This window comes from Aphelocoma coerulescens, chromosome 19, assembly GCF_041296385.1.
Source record: "Aphelocoma coerulescens isolate FSJ_1873_10779 chromosome 19, UR_Acoe_1.0, whole genome shotgun sequence".
Classification (NCBI taxonomy): Eukaryota; Metazoa; Chordata; class Aves; order Passeriformes; family Corvidae; genus Aphelocoma; species Aphelocoma coerulescens.
Window position 1 is genome coordinate 4,171,696 of NC_091032.1, and position 19,433 is coordinate 4,191,128.

The 19,433-nt window shown below is 40.3% G+C and overlaps 1 protein-coding gene across 1 annotated transcript in view; it reads right to left on the reverse strand.

Annotated features, from left to right (window-relative positions):
* The window catches only part of RABEP1 (rabaptin, RAB GTPase binding effector protein 1), a 47,167-nt gene that overhangs the window by 13,479 nt on the left and 14,255 nt on the right, over positions 1–19,433 (reverse strand). Inside the window, exons 2-9 of the mRNA XM_069033699.1 lie at positions 15,577–15,705; positions 13,476–13,679; positions 12,099–12,259; positions 6,581–6,694; positions 5,160–5,295; positions 4,197–4,375; positions 3,131–3,256; positions 488–955 (exon numbers count right to left, since the gene is read on the reverse strand). Of these exons, the coding sequence (XP_068889800.1) occupies positions 488–955; positions 3,131–3,256; positions 4,197–4,375; positions 5,160–5,295; positions 6,581–6,694; positions 12,099–12,259; positions 13,476–13,679; positions 15,577–15,705 (1,517 nt within the window). The remainder of the gene's footprint in view (positions 1–487; positions 956–3,130; positions 3,257–4,196; positions 4,376–5,159; positions 5,296–6,580; positions 6,695–12,098; positions 12,260–13,475; positions 13,680–15,576; positions 15,706–19,433) is intronic.

Sequence of the window (19,433 nt, forward strand, 5' to 3'; positions counted from 1 at the left end):
CCTGGAGCCTCTCTGTGGTACTTTGTGCGTTGGGCATAGTTTGGCTGCTCATTTCCAAACTGTACCCCGTGCACAGCCCTCAGCAAACGCCCCTGGCACACAGAGCAGCACCCCCAGCTCTGCTGCTTCTGCCTTCTCCTACTCATCCCCAGCTCCACTATAATGCCCTTTCCTCAGCTTCCCATTTTCTCCTATTCTTTAAGTTCTCCCACTTTTTTTCACCCCCTCACACAATTCTGAGTTCAACAGCCACCTCTGCCAGATCCTCCTCAAAGTCCAAAGCACCCCGTGTTCAGTAATGCTGCCTGTCCCACGAGCAGGGCCAGCTCATACACCTTACACTGGATGTGCTCCACCTACAGAAGCATTCCAAGAGGGAACAGTGAACAGCTGCCCAGGATGTGACCTCTTCCTTTCACACCTGGCTCTGGGCAGAGCAAAGGAGGCAGAGCTTTGCCCACAGCAGGGACAAGGCAGGAGGACCCACCTCCTTCTGCAGCAGGTTCCACTCCGTCTCACTGACCAGGCGGTACCCGCTGGGAGACACATAAGCACTTTCCATGCCCTGGGTGACACTGGAGAGCAGGGAAGCAGTCTCTTCTTGCTCTGGGGTCATTGCTTTGATTGCTTTTTCCTGATCTTTGGTCAACATGAACCCACTCGGCATTTGCAGGGATCCAAGGGAAGCTGTATCAAAGTTCTCCGACACTGAATCTGCTCCAACAAGTGGTCCAAAATCTGACTCATCCAGGTTCCCAGCAGATTTTGCTTTGTTGTTGTATCCTAAAGCTTTGGACTGTAAGGATCCAGATGTGCCCAGACTGTCTGTTGACTGTGCTCTCCGTAGTCCATCTTTAAACATATCAGTGTCTGCTTTGTTGAAGGATTCGCCGGAGGAAAGGAGCAAGTCTGCATCCAGGGAATGGACTGAGCCATGGGTGCTATTCACATGCACCTGGCATTGAAAAACACAGAATAATCAAATTATTTACTCCATTTGAGCATGGTACAAGAGGAATGCTGGACACTAATTAGTAGACACGGCAAAAAGCAAATTTAAATTTCTTTGGCAAGAACAGCTGCTCACTAAGCTTAAGGTGGGAGAGGAAAGGACAGAGAACTGAAATGAACCAGTTAGAATTCAAAAACAAATAAAACAGGTTAAAAGAGTCTTCTGGTGACAGAGTGCTTTTGTAAGACTATCTTCCTGCCAGACAAGCAAGGACACAGTCACCTTCCATACTTGAGGCAAGATGCTTCCCCTGAAAAGATGTACTTGCAACATCCCTCCTACAACCATAGACTACACAACAGAAGGCAGATACTCCACTTCCAAAAAGTAAATTCAGACGTCTTTCATAAAACAAAAAACTTTGCATTAACACAAAAATAGACAGAAAAAATATAGTTAAAATCTACTCTATACCGATAAGTTAATGTTGTTCTTCTATTTCTTTCTTCTGCTTTGAATGACTGAAAAAATAGCAAAATATTTTCTTTGCAAGATTATTTGTACATAAAATAAAAAGAAGAGGGAAAAGGCTGGGCTTAGACACAAAGGTTTCCTGGGGAATGCCAGCACCAAAAACCACACAAACTGTCCTGTGATGTGTATCAGGCACATGGAGCCTCTTGATCTATTTTTGTTTTTTGTAGCACTGAAAAGAGAGCAGTAATGCTTTATTTAAAAAGCATATGACTGCTTTCAAAATACCTTCCAAAATATTATGCACTTCTGCTTTGCCATTAGACACATAAGGAAGTAACACTGGAAACCAGCCTCTTGAGAAAAATTATCATTTCTGAAATAGGTCCAGAGACCAGCAGGCTGCTGGCACTTCATGTAAGTGTTTGTAACCTGTAAAATATATATATATATATATATATATATATATATGTGTGTATATATTGTACTACTGTTTTATGACTGTTGTAAATGCCTTGTTTTAATCATTTTTAGGTGTAATATTTATACTTGCATGTATATACACAAGTTCATAATAAAAAAGTCAAGAGAATATACACTGATGTAAAAACTGCATTTTCAGGCTACAGCTGTTCTGTGATAACCAAAACAATATTAAAAAATCATCTGTTTGCATTGCAAACTGCCCAACAGAGAAGAACTTAGAAGTCAAATTATAAGAAGTTCTAAGAATTAATCAATAATCTGATTGATTACAACACATAAAAGACATTCTGAACAGCTAAAAACATTATAAATAACAAAACCAAACACATATACAACCCCAAAACACTCTGACAATTATGCTCCTTCTCAAAATACAGATTTTCCATTATTTATAAGTCTTAGAATTAAATAAATGTTGTGAATGATAAGGAATATGCTGTGAACTGAGATTAAAGAAAACATCAGTAGATAAATTTTTGTTCCCCACCAATGTGCCTCATTTGCATATCTGGACACAGAAGATACAAACAGTATTTGAAATAGGAAGTGACTGTAGGATAAAGGGTAGAACTAGATCTCAGCTACATTCAGATCCCATGATTCTGAACATCTTTCTGCATTCTGAACTGTTATAAATCCTTGATAAAAGTAAAGTGCAGACTCTAGAATTCATATATAAAAGTATATACTTTGATAAATAAACCAGGCAAAACACTGGCTCACTCTTCAAATTCTTAAGTCTCTTGAAGGTTAAATAAGCTCCTATAGCACAAAAACTTGGTGGGATTTTATTAATTTTTCCTTAATTTGGCTCACAAAACCAAAATGGACCCTGAGAAATGGTAAGTACAAAATTCAACAATTTGGTTAGCAAAGTAGCTACAACACTCTTGCTGAATGTTCAGATGTAATTGGCTTAATCCTGAACATTTAGGTGTCTTAGAACGTGCTTAGAAATCCCAAGAGAATCTACCAGCAGTTAACCTCCAGAATGCAAAATATAAATTACCATTTCTAATGGCACCTCTCAGGATGGTGCAGTATTGTCTTCCAATACTAATATAGGGATTTAGAGATTCAACTGCAACTCCAAGGATTTTTTTATTGCCTAATAAGATTAGAAGCTTCAGAGAATAAAGGGCTGTGACTTTGCATTTGTATTTGCAATGAACACCCTGAGGAATGCCCAAGTGCAAGTGAAAGATCCAATTGTTTTACCTCTTCATTAGAGAGCTGGGTAAGGGTTTCTTCAGGGGCCAGAGAACATGAAGCTTTTGTTTCATCATCTGAATCTTTTTGTTTCTCTTCCTTTCTCTTGCTAAGCCTTTGCTGATCATCTTCTTCCTAAAAATCAGTGGCCAATAGAGAATACATAGAAAATGGGATTCAATTTTGCCATAGTAATAATGACATCAGCTTTCATGATAAACTAAGCTATAAAGAAGACACTGAAAAAGATTATTTCGATTAAAACCCAGTGTTTAGCACATAAATGTTCTTTTAGTTAATAAATACAGTGTTCATTTCATAAGGCACCCAAACTGACTTAAATGAGAACTTACTTTGCACCTTTAGTGGCCAATTCATGTTCTAGAATGATTTTATTCAAAAAGCATATTACCTAGATCAAAACCCTAATTATAGGGATTACCAAGTAACAAAACTAGCTGGTACACTGGCTATCGTATAGAATATATACATACAATATTTGTACATCCATAAAGAATTCATTAACAGCTTGTAAAAACACAAGGATGTACATTTTAACAAAACCTGAAACAGGAAGTGCCTTGATCACTAAATGATGGACTGAAAGGAATCAAAAAAAAGACATAATGGATCACTAAGTCATAAGTACATACACAATCACTGGCATAAGATAATTTTAAATGAAAGTCTTAATTTATGTCTAGGATATGTACTGGAAGACTGAAAAAACCTAGAAAGAAGTGAAACTTGCTGACATCCTTAACCCAGATGTTTTGCAACATAGATGACTATTTCTTCCTCCAAGATTAATTTCTAGATATTCTTACCTTTCTATTTAACTATTGGCAACATTAAAGTTCCTACATACATCAATATTAAAACACTTGTCCAAATGGAGCCTGTTGTAACTCCCAGCTGTCATTCAAAGGGGAGATTTCTGTTAAAACTGTCAGTTCCCATTTTCTGAGCTATTACCACACTTGCCTCCAACATGTGATTTCCATACGTGTTACACCACAGTAAACCTACAGCATTGCAAAAAAATGAGAGGAAAAAGAGGAAAGCAGCAGGTAACCTGATCCTTTTTTTTCAGCTCTTCCACCTGCCGGAGCTGCTCCGAGGTGAGCACGACTTCCATCCTCTGCATGTCCCTCATCAGCAGCCGCTGGGACTCCAGGAACTGGTCATTGGCTTTCTGCCACGTGTGTTTCAGCTGGTTGTGCTGCTGCCTCTCTTGCTCTAGGAGATGGCAAACTATGCAAACAGAGAAAAAATTCTTCTGAACCACAAGTGGTTAAATATCTTTCCCAAAGAGAAGCGTTTTCAGGAATAAAAGTAATTATTGTTATAATCAAGAACAGTCAGGCTTTGTTCAACAACTCTTTAGGATAATAATGTCTTATTTCAAATACCATTTTCTTAATTTCCAAACTTGACTCATGATTAGGGATGTATTACTGACAGTTCAAGATTTCCCAGTGAGAAGGCTAATGCCTCAAGTTCATTCAGGAATTCTAATAGTTTTGGGGTTTTTTTAGTGCTGGGTTCAGAAGACTGTCTTCTACATCCCTCTTTAGTTCAGCAGCAGGTTCTGGTTTCCACTCCTCTGCAGTGACTCTGGGCTGTAGTGCCCTACATGGATGTTTGCACACTCACTCCAGCACTCAGCACTGACAGACCCCAGGGAGCCAGGTCTACACATTATGGAAATAATGCTCATAATTATGCACAAACACACACCTAAAATCACTTCAGCAAGAATGAAGCTCACACTGCTTTAAGAACTTAGCAGATATTCAACAACAAGCCTTGAGGGAATGAATGACTCTTGTTGTTTTTCAGTCATAAGAGAACTCCATATTCAACTCTTCTGCAAACATTTTAAGGCCTTTCACATTCAAAAGTTTTGCTTCCTTCTCCCATTTTCTTTCAATCAAGTTCAAGTAAGAAGTGATAAAAGAATTAACAGCTCCATTGGGTTTTGCATCCTCGGTGGAAGAGACTCAAAGGACTATTATTAGGGAGCTATTGGGTATACCTTCATGCAGCTCCTTCCTCAACTTCTCTGCATCTTCTTGCAGGACTGATTTTTGTGTGTTGAGAACAGCCACGTACATCTCCAAGTCTGTCCTACATGACTTCTCAGCTTCCAAATAATGGTTCAGTTCTTTAACCTGAACAAGAAGAGGGAAATAACCAGCTCAGTGGGGGAACACTCTCAGACATTTCCTTCTCCTTAGAAGTTACAGTGTTGCCTGTTCAGGTAATGTACAGGTGCTGATGGGCCAGTTTATTTGCAGAAATCACAAATATTCAACTACCAGTGTGTAAGTAGTGCTTGTATTTACTTCTGAGTAAGTTACTCATTAAAAATCTGCTAAGTCAAACCTACCAGTGTATCACAGTTGTGACAGCTGGAACACAGCAGCAGCAGCACTAAGCACAGAGATGGTAAAAAGGGAACTATCTCGGGAAAGCAGTCAGTGAAGTGATCCTTTAATCAGTGCTGATAGCCAGGAACTAAATAGGTGATAAGTGCTGATAAGCCAAGAACTCCTTAGTTCAAAATAGAGTAGTCATAGTAGTCAGAAAAAATGACTACGAGGCAAAGGAAAATCTGCCAACAAAGAGCAGCTATATCAAGAAATACTGAAGAAATATATTTGGATTTTTTTCTTCTTGTTTGGTTTTTTTTTTTTTTTAATAGCAAAGCTAACAAAGAACTGAAACGAGTGTCCTGCAGAATCTCCAGTGAGAACCTTTTAAGACAGGGTTACAGAAACATCTGTCAGATGTGATGCTTGAAGAAAAGGATCCCATCTTGGAACAAGGAACAAATTGAAAGATTTCAAGATTTCATTATGGCACTATTCAGTTTTATGGTTTGCTGAGTCAGAAATCACAGGAGGTTTTATCTTAGAGGAAACCAAAGCCTTCAGGCAATTCCTAACTGGCTCCACAGAGCTGCTGTTCATCTTCCTCAGCACAGCCAGGATGCACTGACACCAGGCCAGGGCTCAGGACAGCCTTGGGCTGTGACTGCCACTGATGGTAGGGACAGCTTTCCTGCCCTAGGACACCAAATCTTCCATCTGCTAGCCTTTAAGCCTTTGAAATGGGAAAGTCTGACTCTGCGGCTGCAAATGTGACAATAACCTAGAGGCCAGGTGGTTGGGAGAGGTGCAAAGCAGGTATTTTTCTAGAGCTTTTTCTATTACTAGTAGACCTGAAACTGTGCAATTTATTCTAAACACAGATCCCCCCCCCACACTGCAACTCTCAAAACAGAAAGATGCAGAAATGTATAGAGGCCAAACATGACATTTGAGCTACAGGAGACAAGAGGGGCACGAAGAGTTTCCCAATACACCTTTTTCTCTCTTATAAAATTTGACTTGTCTGCATCAAACTAGCACGTTGCAAGATATAAATCAGGATCCAGTTAGAGCTCCACCTCACCTCTGATGCTGCTTTTATTTTTTCTTCAGCTTCTGCCAGTTTCTCCTTTAGGGCTGCAATCTCTTTCTCCATGGGCATCACAACCGAGCGCAGCTTCTCGGCATCTTCCTGAGCCTGAAGTTAAGACAATAAATTGTAATAAATCATCAGAATTTTCACAACAGTTCCCATTACTGGAGACATTTCGAGAAAATCTCTACATCAACAAAAAAAGCTGACTAAACTTCCACTTTCAATGCTCATCTTACTGCTATTTATTCAGTTCAGCAGCCATCTCTGTGACAATAGACTGATACTACTCCATTTACAGAAGGCAACTAAATTTTAAATCTATGTATGGGTTAGGCCACAAATATCTGTTTTAAAAGGGAATGTTAGCAAATCGATCACTCTTGATATCTGGGAGAAAATGTATGGATCAAGCACTTTAAAAAATGTATGCTTTTCTGTTATTAAAGGCCTAATTGTCCCACAACCTCCTGCCACATAGCACGTATGAAAAAATCCCAAAGAAGTGCATGATGATGTACTGACCATGCAGTTACTTACTCAAAAAGTTAAAAGCAAATGGAGCAGCACAGTAATGCCTAGTGTAGCTTAGTTCTCTTTTAGAAGATCACTTTTCAACTTTACTACTGACACAGCATCAGGTTTTGGTGTGACTGTACTGAATATTTCAAACTATATACAGACAATTTATCCCATGATTTTTTCAAAAAGTAGTTCTGAGAAGATCAAAGTGCAACAGATTAGAGGACTGTTTCAAGGAAAGGAAAGAAAAAAAGGGAAAGACAGGTAAAACCAGCAAGAATCAAAATGAGAAATAGCATTCAGGGTTCAAATCCAGAACTGTACATTAATGTGTGGCCCTGACATCCCCATTTCTTAAATGCTCTGCCTTTCCTCCATGGATGCACTACAGACTTTCCAAGTGAAAGGAGCAACTCCCACAGACTCCCCAAGAGGCAGCAGAACACTCAAATACTCCCTGCAGTAAAACTCTTCAAGGCACAGAGAATTCCAGCATTCTCACTCGGGCTGGCTTTGTGCACAAGGCTCAGAATGCTCAGTTGTTCTCTGTCTTCTGCTGGAAGAACTCAGCAGGGGAGGGAGGGCAGGGAACTGTGCCCCAAAGCTGAGGTTTCAAAAGATGACACCTTTCATAACCTCATCAGCAAAGACAGACAGTAAAAGGTAACACTCGTGTCTGGTTTTAAAACTAGACTAGAATGCAGGTTTTAGAGGTTTGCCTTTCAATTTCTGGTGAGCTCATTGATAACTGTATTCTGAGCAAGACTTTCAGGAAGAGAAATAGAAAATATTTTTAACCATCAAAGTTTTCTAACTTAAAATTAATAGACAAAATATATTATTGAAATACCTGTCAATTATATAAACACTACAATTGTAGAGCTTTACAGAAAATTCTAAACACAACACAAAATTAAATTTCTATATGTTTCATTTACTTCTGCTACATTTTGTCACTGCTGGAGTACCAATAAAAGCCGTGAGGAAAGCAAGGGACACCACCCGGCAGTGAATTCAATAGCAGGGACATGTGACTGTCACACACACGCCCAGACCCTGCTGCTTGCAGCCAGCAACTCAACAGTCACATTTTTCAAACAGATGGGAGCAGGAGTTCCACTTCAGACAGTGCTTTGTATTTCATTTATCATATCAGTTCTGTTCATTTAATGCTACCTACAGCTGTTTTATATGGACTAAATATAACCCAACATTTTCTGGAGTGTTGAAGATGTTCTTTTCTAATTATTCATGATAACTGCAGCAATATTTCACTGCCAGCCTGGTTTCAGATGGCTCAACACAGAATACAGAGCAACAAATGTGCCTGTGTTGGAATTAAGCAGTTCAGAGAAGCAGTCAGAAAGTTCTCTGAAAGCAAAACCAGACTGAGAACAGCAACCAACTGGAAAGACAAAACTGTATCACATTCCACATACAGGAAAATTACTCCAGCTTTTACTGCTTGGTAAACAGAGCTGAACTTTGACACTGTGGTTGCAACATATCGTAAGGATCCCTATTAAAGGTCAGTGTGATCTTGAGCTAAACACTCAGAACAGCCTCTCTCTGCTAACAAAAGGAGTGCTGGGCCCTAGGTCTGCTCTTGGACATAAAAAATCACTGAGACTCCAAAATCGAGGTTAAAGCTCCACTCAAACCTTTCAATAAAATGAGAATATCTGTTGTGTTGTAAAATGCTACTTAAAGATACTGTCACATGTGGCAAGAGGTGTCACAGCACCAAATTTCCTGTGCAAAGAGGTGTTATTCAGACTCTTCCAGAGGTGTGATCCTTAAAATGTTTATTTCCTTCTAACTTTTTATTAAACTTAGCTTGGCTGTCAACAGCTACAGTTTTACACATGATCAGCTCATCTTTACTCATTCTTTAACCAAAAACCAAGCACCCAAACCACTTCTGCCCCAGCAAAACCTGCTGTCCCCAGCACAGGGGCTGCAGAACACACTGTGAGGGACCTGCAGACCACAGCAGGAATATGACTCCGTGAAGAGATAATGCTAAAAATGAGTCCAAGTCATTTTCAGAGGAACAAACACCTGACAGGAGAAATCCCAAGTAACATTATACCTGAGCTTGTTCCTTAAAAATGAGACAAGTGGAAAACACACAGACACAATTGAAAGATTTCTCTTTAAAGCAGGACAAAACCATTTAAAAGTCCTCTAAATTTATCCCACTGTTCTTCACCATTACCAACAAAAATAGCTTGCTGCAGATCAGATTTTATGGCCAACTCTGATTATTCTCCCCTTCCAATTTCCCCTCTCCTGACTGGCAGCACACTTCCTAACAGGAGGCTTGTCCTTTCCTGCTTTCTCTGCACACAAAATACCTGCTCTGCAGACTTCTTCTACTCCAAGTTTGACACAACTGTGCTAAGAAGAGTATTTATATTCATCACAGCTCCAACAGCAAAACAGATCCTTTCTTGAACAGAAAATGAGGTCTGACTATAAAAAAGCCAAGTCAAATTTTGCCAGTGGCCAAAGTTTGGGCACAACTCATCTCCACCCAGTTGTTGTCCAGGCTCAGCCCAGTCACTACTCAGCAGAGAACGTGCAGAGAAGTACATGCTGCTGTGGTAGATTGCTTTGAGCTTCTGTGAAAACAAAAAAACCCAGACCTACTTGGTATTACAACCCAAGAGGAAAACAGATTTTTATAAATCACCAGCAAGTTTTCTGAAAGATGGTTCACTAAGCAGGCACATTAATCATTAGGTCAAGGTATCTACCTTTTTTGAGTTGGGAAGGGAGATTGAGAATACAGCTACAAAGTTTTCTTAGAAATCGTTGCTTTATGATAAAGAACACACAAATCCCCTACAGAAATTATCAATTTGCAGCCTGAAATATATTTACATGCAAAAGCAAAACAGCTGCTTCCAGACAAGAACAAGGGTTCCACCAGACATGCTCTTTCTGACAAAAGAGAATGTAAAGATGGAGTATAAGCATTGCTGGCTGCAAATGCTATTTTGCATGAGGAATTGATCACAAGTCTTCAAATAACACATCCCAAGTGATCAAGAAAATTCCTCTTTTCACACTGACTGCTGACACATGAATATTCATTATTTTGCTGGCCAAGCACACCTTTTTATGGTCTTGGGATGTTTGTTTGTTTTTAGGTAAAATTTAATGTCTTTTTGCTAACTTTGATCTAATTCCTAGTCTCCTTGAGGAAAAGCCTCACTGGTTTAATAATAACAAAGAAGATTAAAACCTCATGCAAAGCAGTTTAAACAATTATTTCAAGCTGCACTCTGAAAACCAGATTTCCCCCTCCCCCTCCTATTACATAAGGTACATGTTCCTCTGCTTTACAGGCCTAGAAAGTTTTCCAAGCTCCTATTAACCAGAGATTAATAAACTGATCACCTTTTCGTTTAGGATCACCAGGGACATTTAATTCCCTTTTAAAGGACTGTAGTTGAAAATGCTATTTATCTGCTATGCTAAACTGCTCTACTAAAGGCACTGAGTTTAGGTGAGCTGTGCTGCCATGTCAGCAACTTGCAATTTCAACTTACATGATCAGTAAATTCAGATTAAAAATCTGAATCAGTTGAGAGAGATTGTTTTCTGGAAGTGCTTATTGGCAGTTAGTTGGGAGTGCAATGCCAGGACTTTTACACTATGAACTCTGCTTCTTCTGGGTTGTTTCTACAAGACTCACCACACACTGATCCAGTTTTGAACCTCCATCCAGCTTCAAACAAAGTCATTTTTCCTTAATAAGACTAAAACATTTTCTTAAAAACAGTGTATGTCTTACAAATTCAGTGGGATTAGAACAGGCTTTGCCCTGACTCTTACCTTTGAAATCAGGGCTACATGAAGGGCAGTCCCACTTAACACTGACAGCATTAATGCAGCTACAACCAGCAACAGTCATGAATCTCTTTCTAAGTCTCAGAAAAAGAATTCCATTTTGCAACACTAATACTGATTGCTTGCTACAGCATATTAAAAATAGCTAAAATGTTCCTCATGTGGAATGTTTGTGATATTCCATACTGCATTCCTCCTGCTGACAGCAAGCAGGAACAAGGACATGCAGTGATGTGGCAGATTATCAGATGTTAGGCTACTCCTTCATTGAATGTAGGTTCAATCACTACTTTAAAATTCTTAGAACACCTTGAAGACCAAGGCAAGCCTGCTGAGATGAGAAATTAATGAAAATGCAAGTTATTATAATAAAATAAACAAAGATTATAAAGCACTGATCTATTATGACAGGTTCAATTTCCTTTCCTTGTCTGAAAGGAAACACATCAAATCTTCAACCTCAACCTCCTTGAAAAAAATGAAAATCAAAACTCAATACAAGGCACCTCAATCTACTTCTATGAACTTTTCTTAGTTCATAGAACTTAGATCTTTGAAAACCTACAACAGTATCTGTCCATACTCCAGAGCAATTATTTTCCATCATCTAAAGCCTGCTGTTTTGTGACAGCAAGGTTCTGTACTTCCTAGGGAGGCAGCAGTACTGAGGCTTACTCTAGAGAAAGAGGAAAGACATCTTAGGTGTTCTGAGGTTTTTAATGGGTACTTTAAGTTTTTAAGACCTGGCAAAAGAAATAAAAGGTACAGAAGTGTAAAGGAAACTTTATAAAACTGCAGTCAATCCAGGAAAATCTAAAGGTGGTTTTACTTGAGCTCATTTGACACTATGGCAAGTGACTTTACAAGGCTACCTGCTTTTACAAGCTGAAGGCAAAATGTTACCACCTTCTCAGGTGCAATTCTCCCACTGAATCCACATAATTAGGAACAAAACCTTTAAGGCTTCAAATGGATTAGGTCATGATGACTTCCATGAACAAAGGCTGGCAGTCGGCAGGAGCAGGCTGTGTGAATTGCTGAAGAATTACAGCAGGCATAGGAATGAACCCATGTGTGACCCCACAGGCCTATCTTCAAACAGAAACTGAGGAACTCCATTCCAATGTACCTTTTTCATTTCATTTTCTAGGTTTTCTTCCTCCTGGCCTTCGGACAGTCGCCTCCTTAACTCTGCAATTTCCCTCTCCATGTTTTCTCGGTACTGGTTCCACTGAGCTCGCTCTTGCTCCATCCTGTGGTGATACTGGAGCTCATAGTCACGAACAGTCTCTAGAAAACAGCATTTTCAAAACTTATTTTCAATGTAAGTTAAAGAACAGAGCTTTAGGAACTCCATCTCCAACCACTCAATGATTTACTATAATTAATCAAAAGTAGGACAACGGTGAACTCTCCCTTCCCTTGGACTCCTTCCCCAAAACCCAAATACGTAAGTAAAAAATCCAAAGGAACTGAATTTCAATTAGTACCATCACCAGAACACAAAGAAACAAGCCCCCAAAACTGTGCAACTCCTAATTTCAAGGTAACATACATGACTAACATCCTGTTTAGCAGCACATTTTGTACCTCCAAGCACATCATCTAAATGAATCACCAAAACCATTAAAAAGGTACTCCAAAATGCAAAGAAATTCAAACTTCTTGCATAGTTTCCATTGCCCTAGGATTAACACTACTCCTCTGAGGTCAGGAGCTGTCTGTGTTTACACAGGGACAGCAGCTGGCACAGCTGAGCCTTAATCTAGGTTCATGCATCTGTGTAGATCATAAGTAAGCAGACATTCATTTACTCAATATACAGGAAGGTTTGTCTGTTCTGGGTGAAAAGCATAATGAGGTGATGGAAAAACTGCCCAGTTTCAGACTCAGGATAGAGTGATCCTGTTTGTGGACCTTTAAGAAAACAGACATTTGTGGCAATAGTCTGTTCCCAGTTGATATCCTTTTGTTCATTCACTTTGTCTCAGAAATGTCAACAGCTGTGCAACATGCAAATATAACAAGGAATAGATCAGAACTATCAAGAAAAAAACCACCCAGGACTGAGAGAGCAGCATGTGCAGTCACTACCCTGGGGGAAGGCCCATGTGAGTACTGGAGAGACACCTGACTGTGAGAGTAGAACTGTGCTCACACAGAAGGAAAAAAAGAGAATCATACTGGCAGCTTAAATCTGTTTTCAGACTTGTCAAATTACAGGCATCATACTTCTCTTCATGGAAGGATGAGGTATCACACTCATAGTCCCTCAAAAATGCTTTGCATATACATGAGGTTCCCATGGCTATGAATTCTAAATTCTGTCCTCAAGTTGACAATAAAAACCCACTAAGCTCCTTTTCACAGCCTTGGGAACTACACTTCATCCAGCCCTTCTGCAGCTTTCCCAAGCCATAACAATTATCCATATTCTGTGGAAGAGCAGACACAAATCCCTAAAGACACCAGGGTGGCTGATCTCAGCAGCTTGCCTGGCTGTTACCTTTCATGATGGCCTGGAGTGAAGCCACTTCTTCTTGCCACTGCCTCTTGACCTCATCGATGGCCTCCTGCTTGGTGGTCTCTGACACGGTGGCTATGGCCTTGATGTTCTCCATTTCAGCGTGGGCTTCCATCAGCTGGGTCCGCAGCTGGCCCAGGTCATCCTGGGCTGCCTGCAGCACTGCATTCTGTCTTTTCAGGTCCTCTGAAAGGAGGATTACATACATTTAGCTTGATTATAAATTCAATCTGAAGTGTAGCCCTAGTTGCTATGGCAAAGAACAGAAAGGAGTGAAGGAAGCACTGGTATTAAAACATCTACCTGTGAGGACTGAGCAAATGTTGGCAGGTATCTTCAGGGAATGCTATTTCTTGACTTTGCTTGCCCTTGCCTTTTATTAAAGGAGTATCTTCTCATGGATGCAGACACAAAGCACACACTAGATGTAATTAGGATCAATATACCTGATGAAAGCGAACTGTGCTTTTCATCAGTTCTTATTATTTAACTCATTCTGGTTATGAATCTGGAAAAGGAAAGAACAGACTGGAAAACAGTTTTTCTCCCATTTCTGGCACTGACTTGGTTCTCAGTTTGGATGGAACACTTCATATTTCTCAAACAGAAATACTCTGGGACCACTTTGGAGAGCCCACATAAGAAAACTATGCAGCCTAATTTGCCCTTTACCAAAGACTTTGGTAAAACTGAGCTTCTACTAAGAAAAGGGATACATTCAATGGAACTCCCACTACTTCTCTAATTGTTACAACTATAAACAGAAATTAAACTAATTTTGTATTATCCTCCTGAGTTCTCAGCTAATCTGAAACAAACAGATCTGGAAGACATGTATAATTAATTCCAAAAGCACTAACACAGAATATGTGTTTTATGCCCACATAGCCTGTTTCAATGGCAATCACTTTTAGCAGAGACATCTGGCCAGTACACAACCCAAACCAAGCTATCTCCATGTATTTCCCTCAGGGTCAAAAAGCCAAATCAGTCCTGGTGCTCTCGCCCCCAACAGAGAATATGGAACCCAGAATTAATCAAGTACTTAAAAGGACATTAATCCTTGTGTAAAAAAATGAAGACTCTGCAGCCATTAATATTCTTAGTTTTCAAATGACAGTATTAAAGATGGGTTCCAACAGCCCCAATGCACATTTAGGAAAGGGTCTTGGAGACAAGGAGGGAAAAGAGTTTTGGGGGGGGTAAAAAAAAGAAAAGTAATTGCTTGTCTATTCTCCTCTGGTGCCCTTTCACTTCAGTACACATAAAAGTTGGGGTGTTTTTCCTTCCCCTAGCACAATTTATTTTCTATTTTTTGACCGTACCAAAATGGGAGAATTATTGCTGATCTCATCAGTAGTGTCTTGTATATAAAATTTCCTTTCATCCAGCCTTAGAAACACAAGTAAATAGGTTTGCTGTATGATCTGATCTTCATTATGCCTGTTGTATTTCTGCTCTCATAAGCTTATACAGCAGCTGCAGTCTTAATGCATTATGGTTTGGCTCTGCTTTCATATGTTAAAGACAGGAAAATCATCAGAATTAGAAATAAATCAATCTGGCTCTCAGAACAGCTATCTCTACTCTCCAATCCTTCATCAGATATTTGAGCTCATATGGTTCACATTTTCCTATAAATTGTGTTATTGAAATAGATGCCCTTGGCTGGTATTAAAACTTTTATAACATTTGCCTGCTTACAGCCTACCTCTGATGGAAATTTAAGACAAATAAATGCTACATAAAAAAAAGGCCACAGAGTACAAAGAGCACAGCATCCAGGCTATGTCTTTCCATTTACCAGATCAGCTCCTGCTCAGAGAGTGCACCCTGAATTCAGGAAATTAGTATTAAAACTCACTGGTGGTGTTTCTGCATGGACATCAGGTTGCTCTGGCTCCTGTCCATGAGGCAAAACTTTAAGTTTAATTCTAAAAGTTCATTCTAGGAAGCTCAGTAGCCACCTATTGAATCTCTTACATTCTTGTTATAACTGTTTAAAAGACTGTGCTTCGTACAGGGATTATTTGAAGATGAAGTTCAATAAACCTTAGAATAATTCAGAGAATTGAGGACTTACCTTCCTTAGCCAGGTATAACTCCTTAAATTTTGCTCTCTTTTGATTAAATTCTTGCTCAAGTTGCTGCTTTGTGCGCAGAAATTCTGCATTGACCTTTTCCAATTCTGCAACCCGTTGTAGAAGAGCATCTAAAAATAAAGCACAAGATAAGGTACGTCACTAACAGTTATCCAGACATCCCATTCTCCGAGGCTGAGGTTTGGGGCTTACTCTTTTTAAAATGTCTTTACTTGTTAGCTCTGCTTTTGCCTCATGATCATCAGGAAAACTAGCCAGTCCTTTAAGGAACAAAGGAAGGTAAGTTTTCTTCAACTGTAGCACCAAATTCTAATTAAGCATCTCTGGGGAACTAGAGGGAATGTGGCAGGGAATTCTGCAGAAAACAATCTTCCAAAGAAAACCACAATTTGGTACATACAACAAAGGAATAGAAATAATTCTGGTAATGGTTTTTTTTCCCCTGGGAATTTAGTCACGAGGCACAGGGAGTGTGTGAGGGCTGAGCAACAAAGCACCAAGTGCTCAAAGGCTGAGGTCAAAAAGAAGTGACAGCAGCTCAGCCAACAGCTATGAAAGGGCAAAGCACAGGAAACCCTGTAAGCCAAAAATTAGGTGCCATTATCAATCCAGTCTTCAGTTCTGCATGTTAACCAAAAGATGAATCAGATTACATCTGAGAAGTTTGCCAGAGGATGACCACAATCTAGAGAAGTAACTGATTGTAAGATCAAACTCTCCTCATTTCCAGCAGGTAAAAATCCCCAAGATCACACATACATCACACTGTTTTCTAGAATTTACCATATCAGCCCTACATCTGGTGCTACAACAAAAGAAGGAAGAGTAGGGAGTCTACAAAGACTGTTATAACATGCTTATTATTGAAAAAACCCATATGATACCACTGTATGATGCTATAAAGACCCCATACAACCACCAACCTATCTGCATGTACAGTATCAACTTCTTTGCATCTCAAAGATCTGCTGTAGGTGGCAGTTTCATCTTCCACACCTCAGAATTCAAATATGAAACAGAAATAAAGGACAGATGAGCCAGAACAAAACTCATCTCCCTGCTGCAATGCACTGGGGAAAAAAATGATCCTCTAACTGAGTGTCTATGTGTTCTGCAAAAGAATTTTGTGGACATGTTCCAACTCTGCCGTGGAAAGCTGAATCACTTCAGTTATAGCCTCTATATATCACAGACTAGATACACAAAATATTGATCCATCAGAGGTGTTTGTGTATCCCATCCAACACTTCCCACCATGATCAAGTAGTGAAAACACAATACAAAGACTACAAGACTTCAGCATCAAACATTTAGACGCACAGACAGCTGGAATCAGCTCTACAGCTTGCAGTGGTAAAATGCTAGATGGGCAATGCCACTGAGATGGGAGAGTTATTTTTGGTACCAGATGACGGAGAGTAAGAGCAGACACAAACAGAAGGACCTTTTAAGACCACAGGTATGCTTTGCTGGTTATAAGAGCTTATGATGTTACAAAATACAGCATTTAATCTGTTCAGTTCTGTAGTGAATAAAATATATGCACATATACGACTGATGAAATTTTAATGTCGTTTTTTTACAAAAATCCTAAATTTGGTTTTTTTATCACCTTAAATACAAACACATAGGTTTTTCTGGCCAGCAACCCCCATGTGGGTAGTTCAAAGCCAACTGCCCAGGAGTGTTCTCCAGAAAATGAAAGGAACCTGCAGCAAAGACACACCGAGAACAAAGCTTCAAGTGAGTTCAGAGAGTGCCTGGATCAAAACCAGGGATGAAACAGCACACGTGGAACCAGGTCTGGGTAGGAAAAATGCTTCCCAAGGTGAAAGGTTGCCTTTGATCTCTTGCTGAAGTCTTGCAAAGGGAAAGGCTTTGCCTGTGCTTCCACTCCCCCCAGTCCTGTGCAGGGCGATGCAGAGCCTGCAGCCACCGTGGCACCTCCTGCTCCACAGCCCATGAACAGCCATGCTGACCCTAAGGAGCTGGCTTTGAGCTCAGCTTCAGCTCCTGAAGGGAAACTCCTGGAGGCACTAGAGCCTAAGGGAGGTGTGTGCCAGGGGCAGGTGGCTGCACTGTCCAGATCCAGCCAGGCAGCTCCGCATCCGCAGGTACCGTCCTGGAGCCACATGCACACATTCCAGCTGAACAAGGAGGAATCGGGACATCACTCACCTTGCACACACTCTTTTGAAGACCACACAAATAAACTGTTTCATTCTACAGTTAGTAGTCCTGAAAGTGAAATCAACTGTAGACATCAGTCAACTCTCCTGCCCCCAAAGATGACTCGAGCACTCCTTGTTTACTCGATTCCCTTTCCATCTTCCTTCAGCAGAGAGACAGCAGCAGCTGTGCTGCTGCTCCCATCAGAAAGTGCAAAGCAACCAAGCTGTATTTCTTCTGAAGGTGTGAGCTGCTTCTGCTGAGGATGGAAGGGCAAGAGGACACCACAAGAGCATAATGTTCAACTGCTTTAAGCTGAGGGAACACCAGACTCATCCTTTTTAAATCCTCCTGCCCAAACATAAGGGGGGGGGGGGGGGGGGCAGAGCCACCAAGAAGGAAATTAAATTTAAATATTTACATTTTTACAGTATTCCCCCCTCTCTGCAGCCTGTCAGTTATGTCTAAAAAGTAATAAATAAATAAATAAATAAATAAATAATCAACGCCTGCCACAGCTGAGCTCTGGCACTTGTCAGGGCCAGCTGCAGACACTGAAAAAAACAAGCAGTCTAAGATCTCAACTGCAGGTCATCCATCACTGCAACTGTGCATTAACACTGTTCTTTCGATTCTATACTAAGTTTAAAGTGGTTTTACCACCTGCGCTACATCTACAGCTCAGGACACACATCAGCACATCCCCACTGCAGTGAGACAAGACACAAACTTGAGGACAATAGGCTATGCAGGTCAACATCAACCCCCTCCAATGCCCCTGCTAAGAAATAAAAGTGAAAGAAAGTTTATTTTCTGAGACACCCTAACAACTACCACCTTTCTGCTAAGTGATTAAGTTTACAAAGAAATTATTTTCTTCTCCAGAGGTATAATTTGTACAAAAGCCATACAGACATTTCCCAAAATGCAAGTGTGATCCCAAGCCCAGACTGCCAGGCACAGGTACCCTCGGGCTACATGGCACAGATTAAAATCCACCTGGAACTGCACTGGAGTCAATGGCAGGAAATGGACTCATTCAGAGATTTCCAATTAGGCCTTTGTCATTTATCACTTAATTTTCACTCTGAATTTAGGTCCAACTCACCCCAGGCCCGTAAGAGAGCTGAAAAATAAAACTTATTTGCCATCATAGGCTGTCAACTTAAAACCAGCCCCAAAAGCAAGAGGCCCATTTTGCAGTGTCAGTATTCCCCGAGCTGCCAGGCGCTGCTCCCATGCCCGCAGTCCCAGCCATCAATGTTTAACGACGGATGAGGGACAGAGTAAACAAAGCCGAGAGAGCGGCCCTGCTGGCGGAGCTGTGCCCGACTGAAACGGGATCCGCTGTAACACACGGCACGGAACACTCTGTATTTCCTCAGAGCAGTAGGGTGAAGACCTAATTCCCTATTTAGGGCCCTAAGTCATCAAGAAACAAACAAAAACCCTAAGGACCCAATTTCTTAACTCCTGAAATAGCACTGAGAAAACTTTAAATTGAAATTGATATGCCAAACTAAAACAAGAAATCCTTTTGGCCAACAATTTAAACCAGCATTTTTTTCACAAACTATTGCCAAATAGGCTACAAATGACAGAGCTGGAGATGCCAATTAAATCACTAGCTTTATTTTTAACTAACAACACAGATTTTTGCAGACACTCC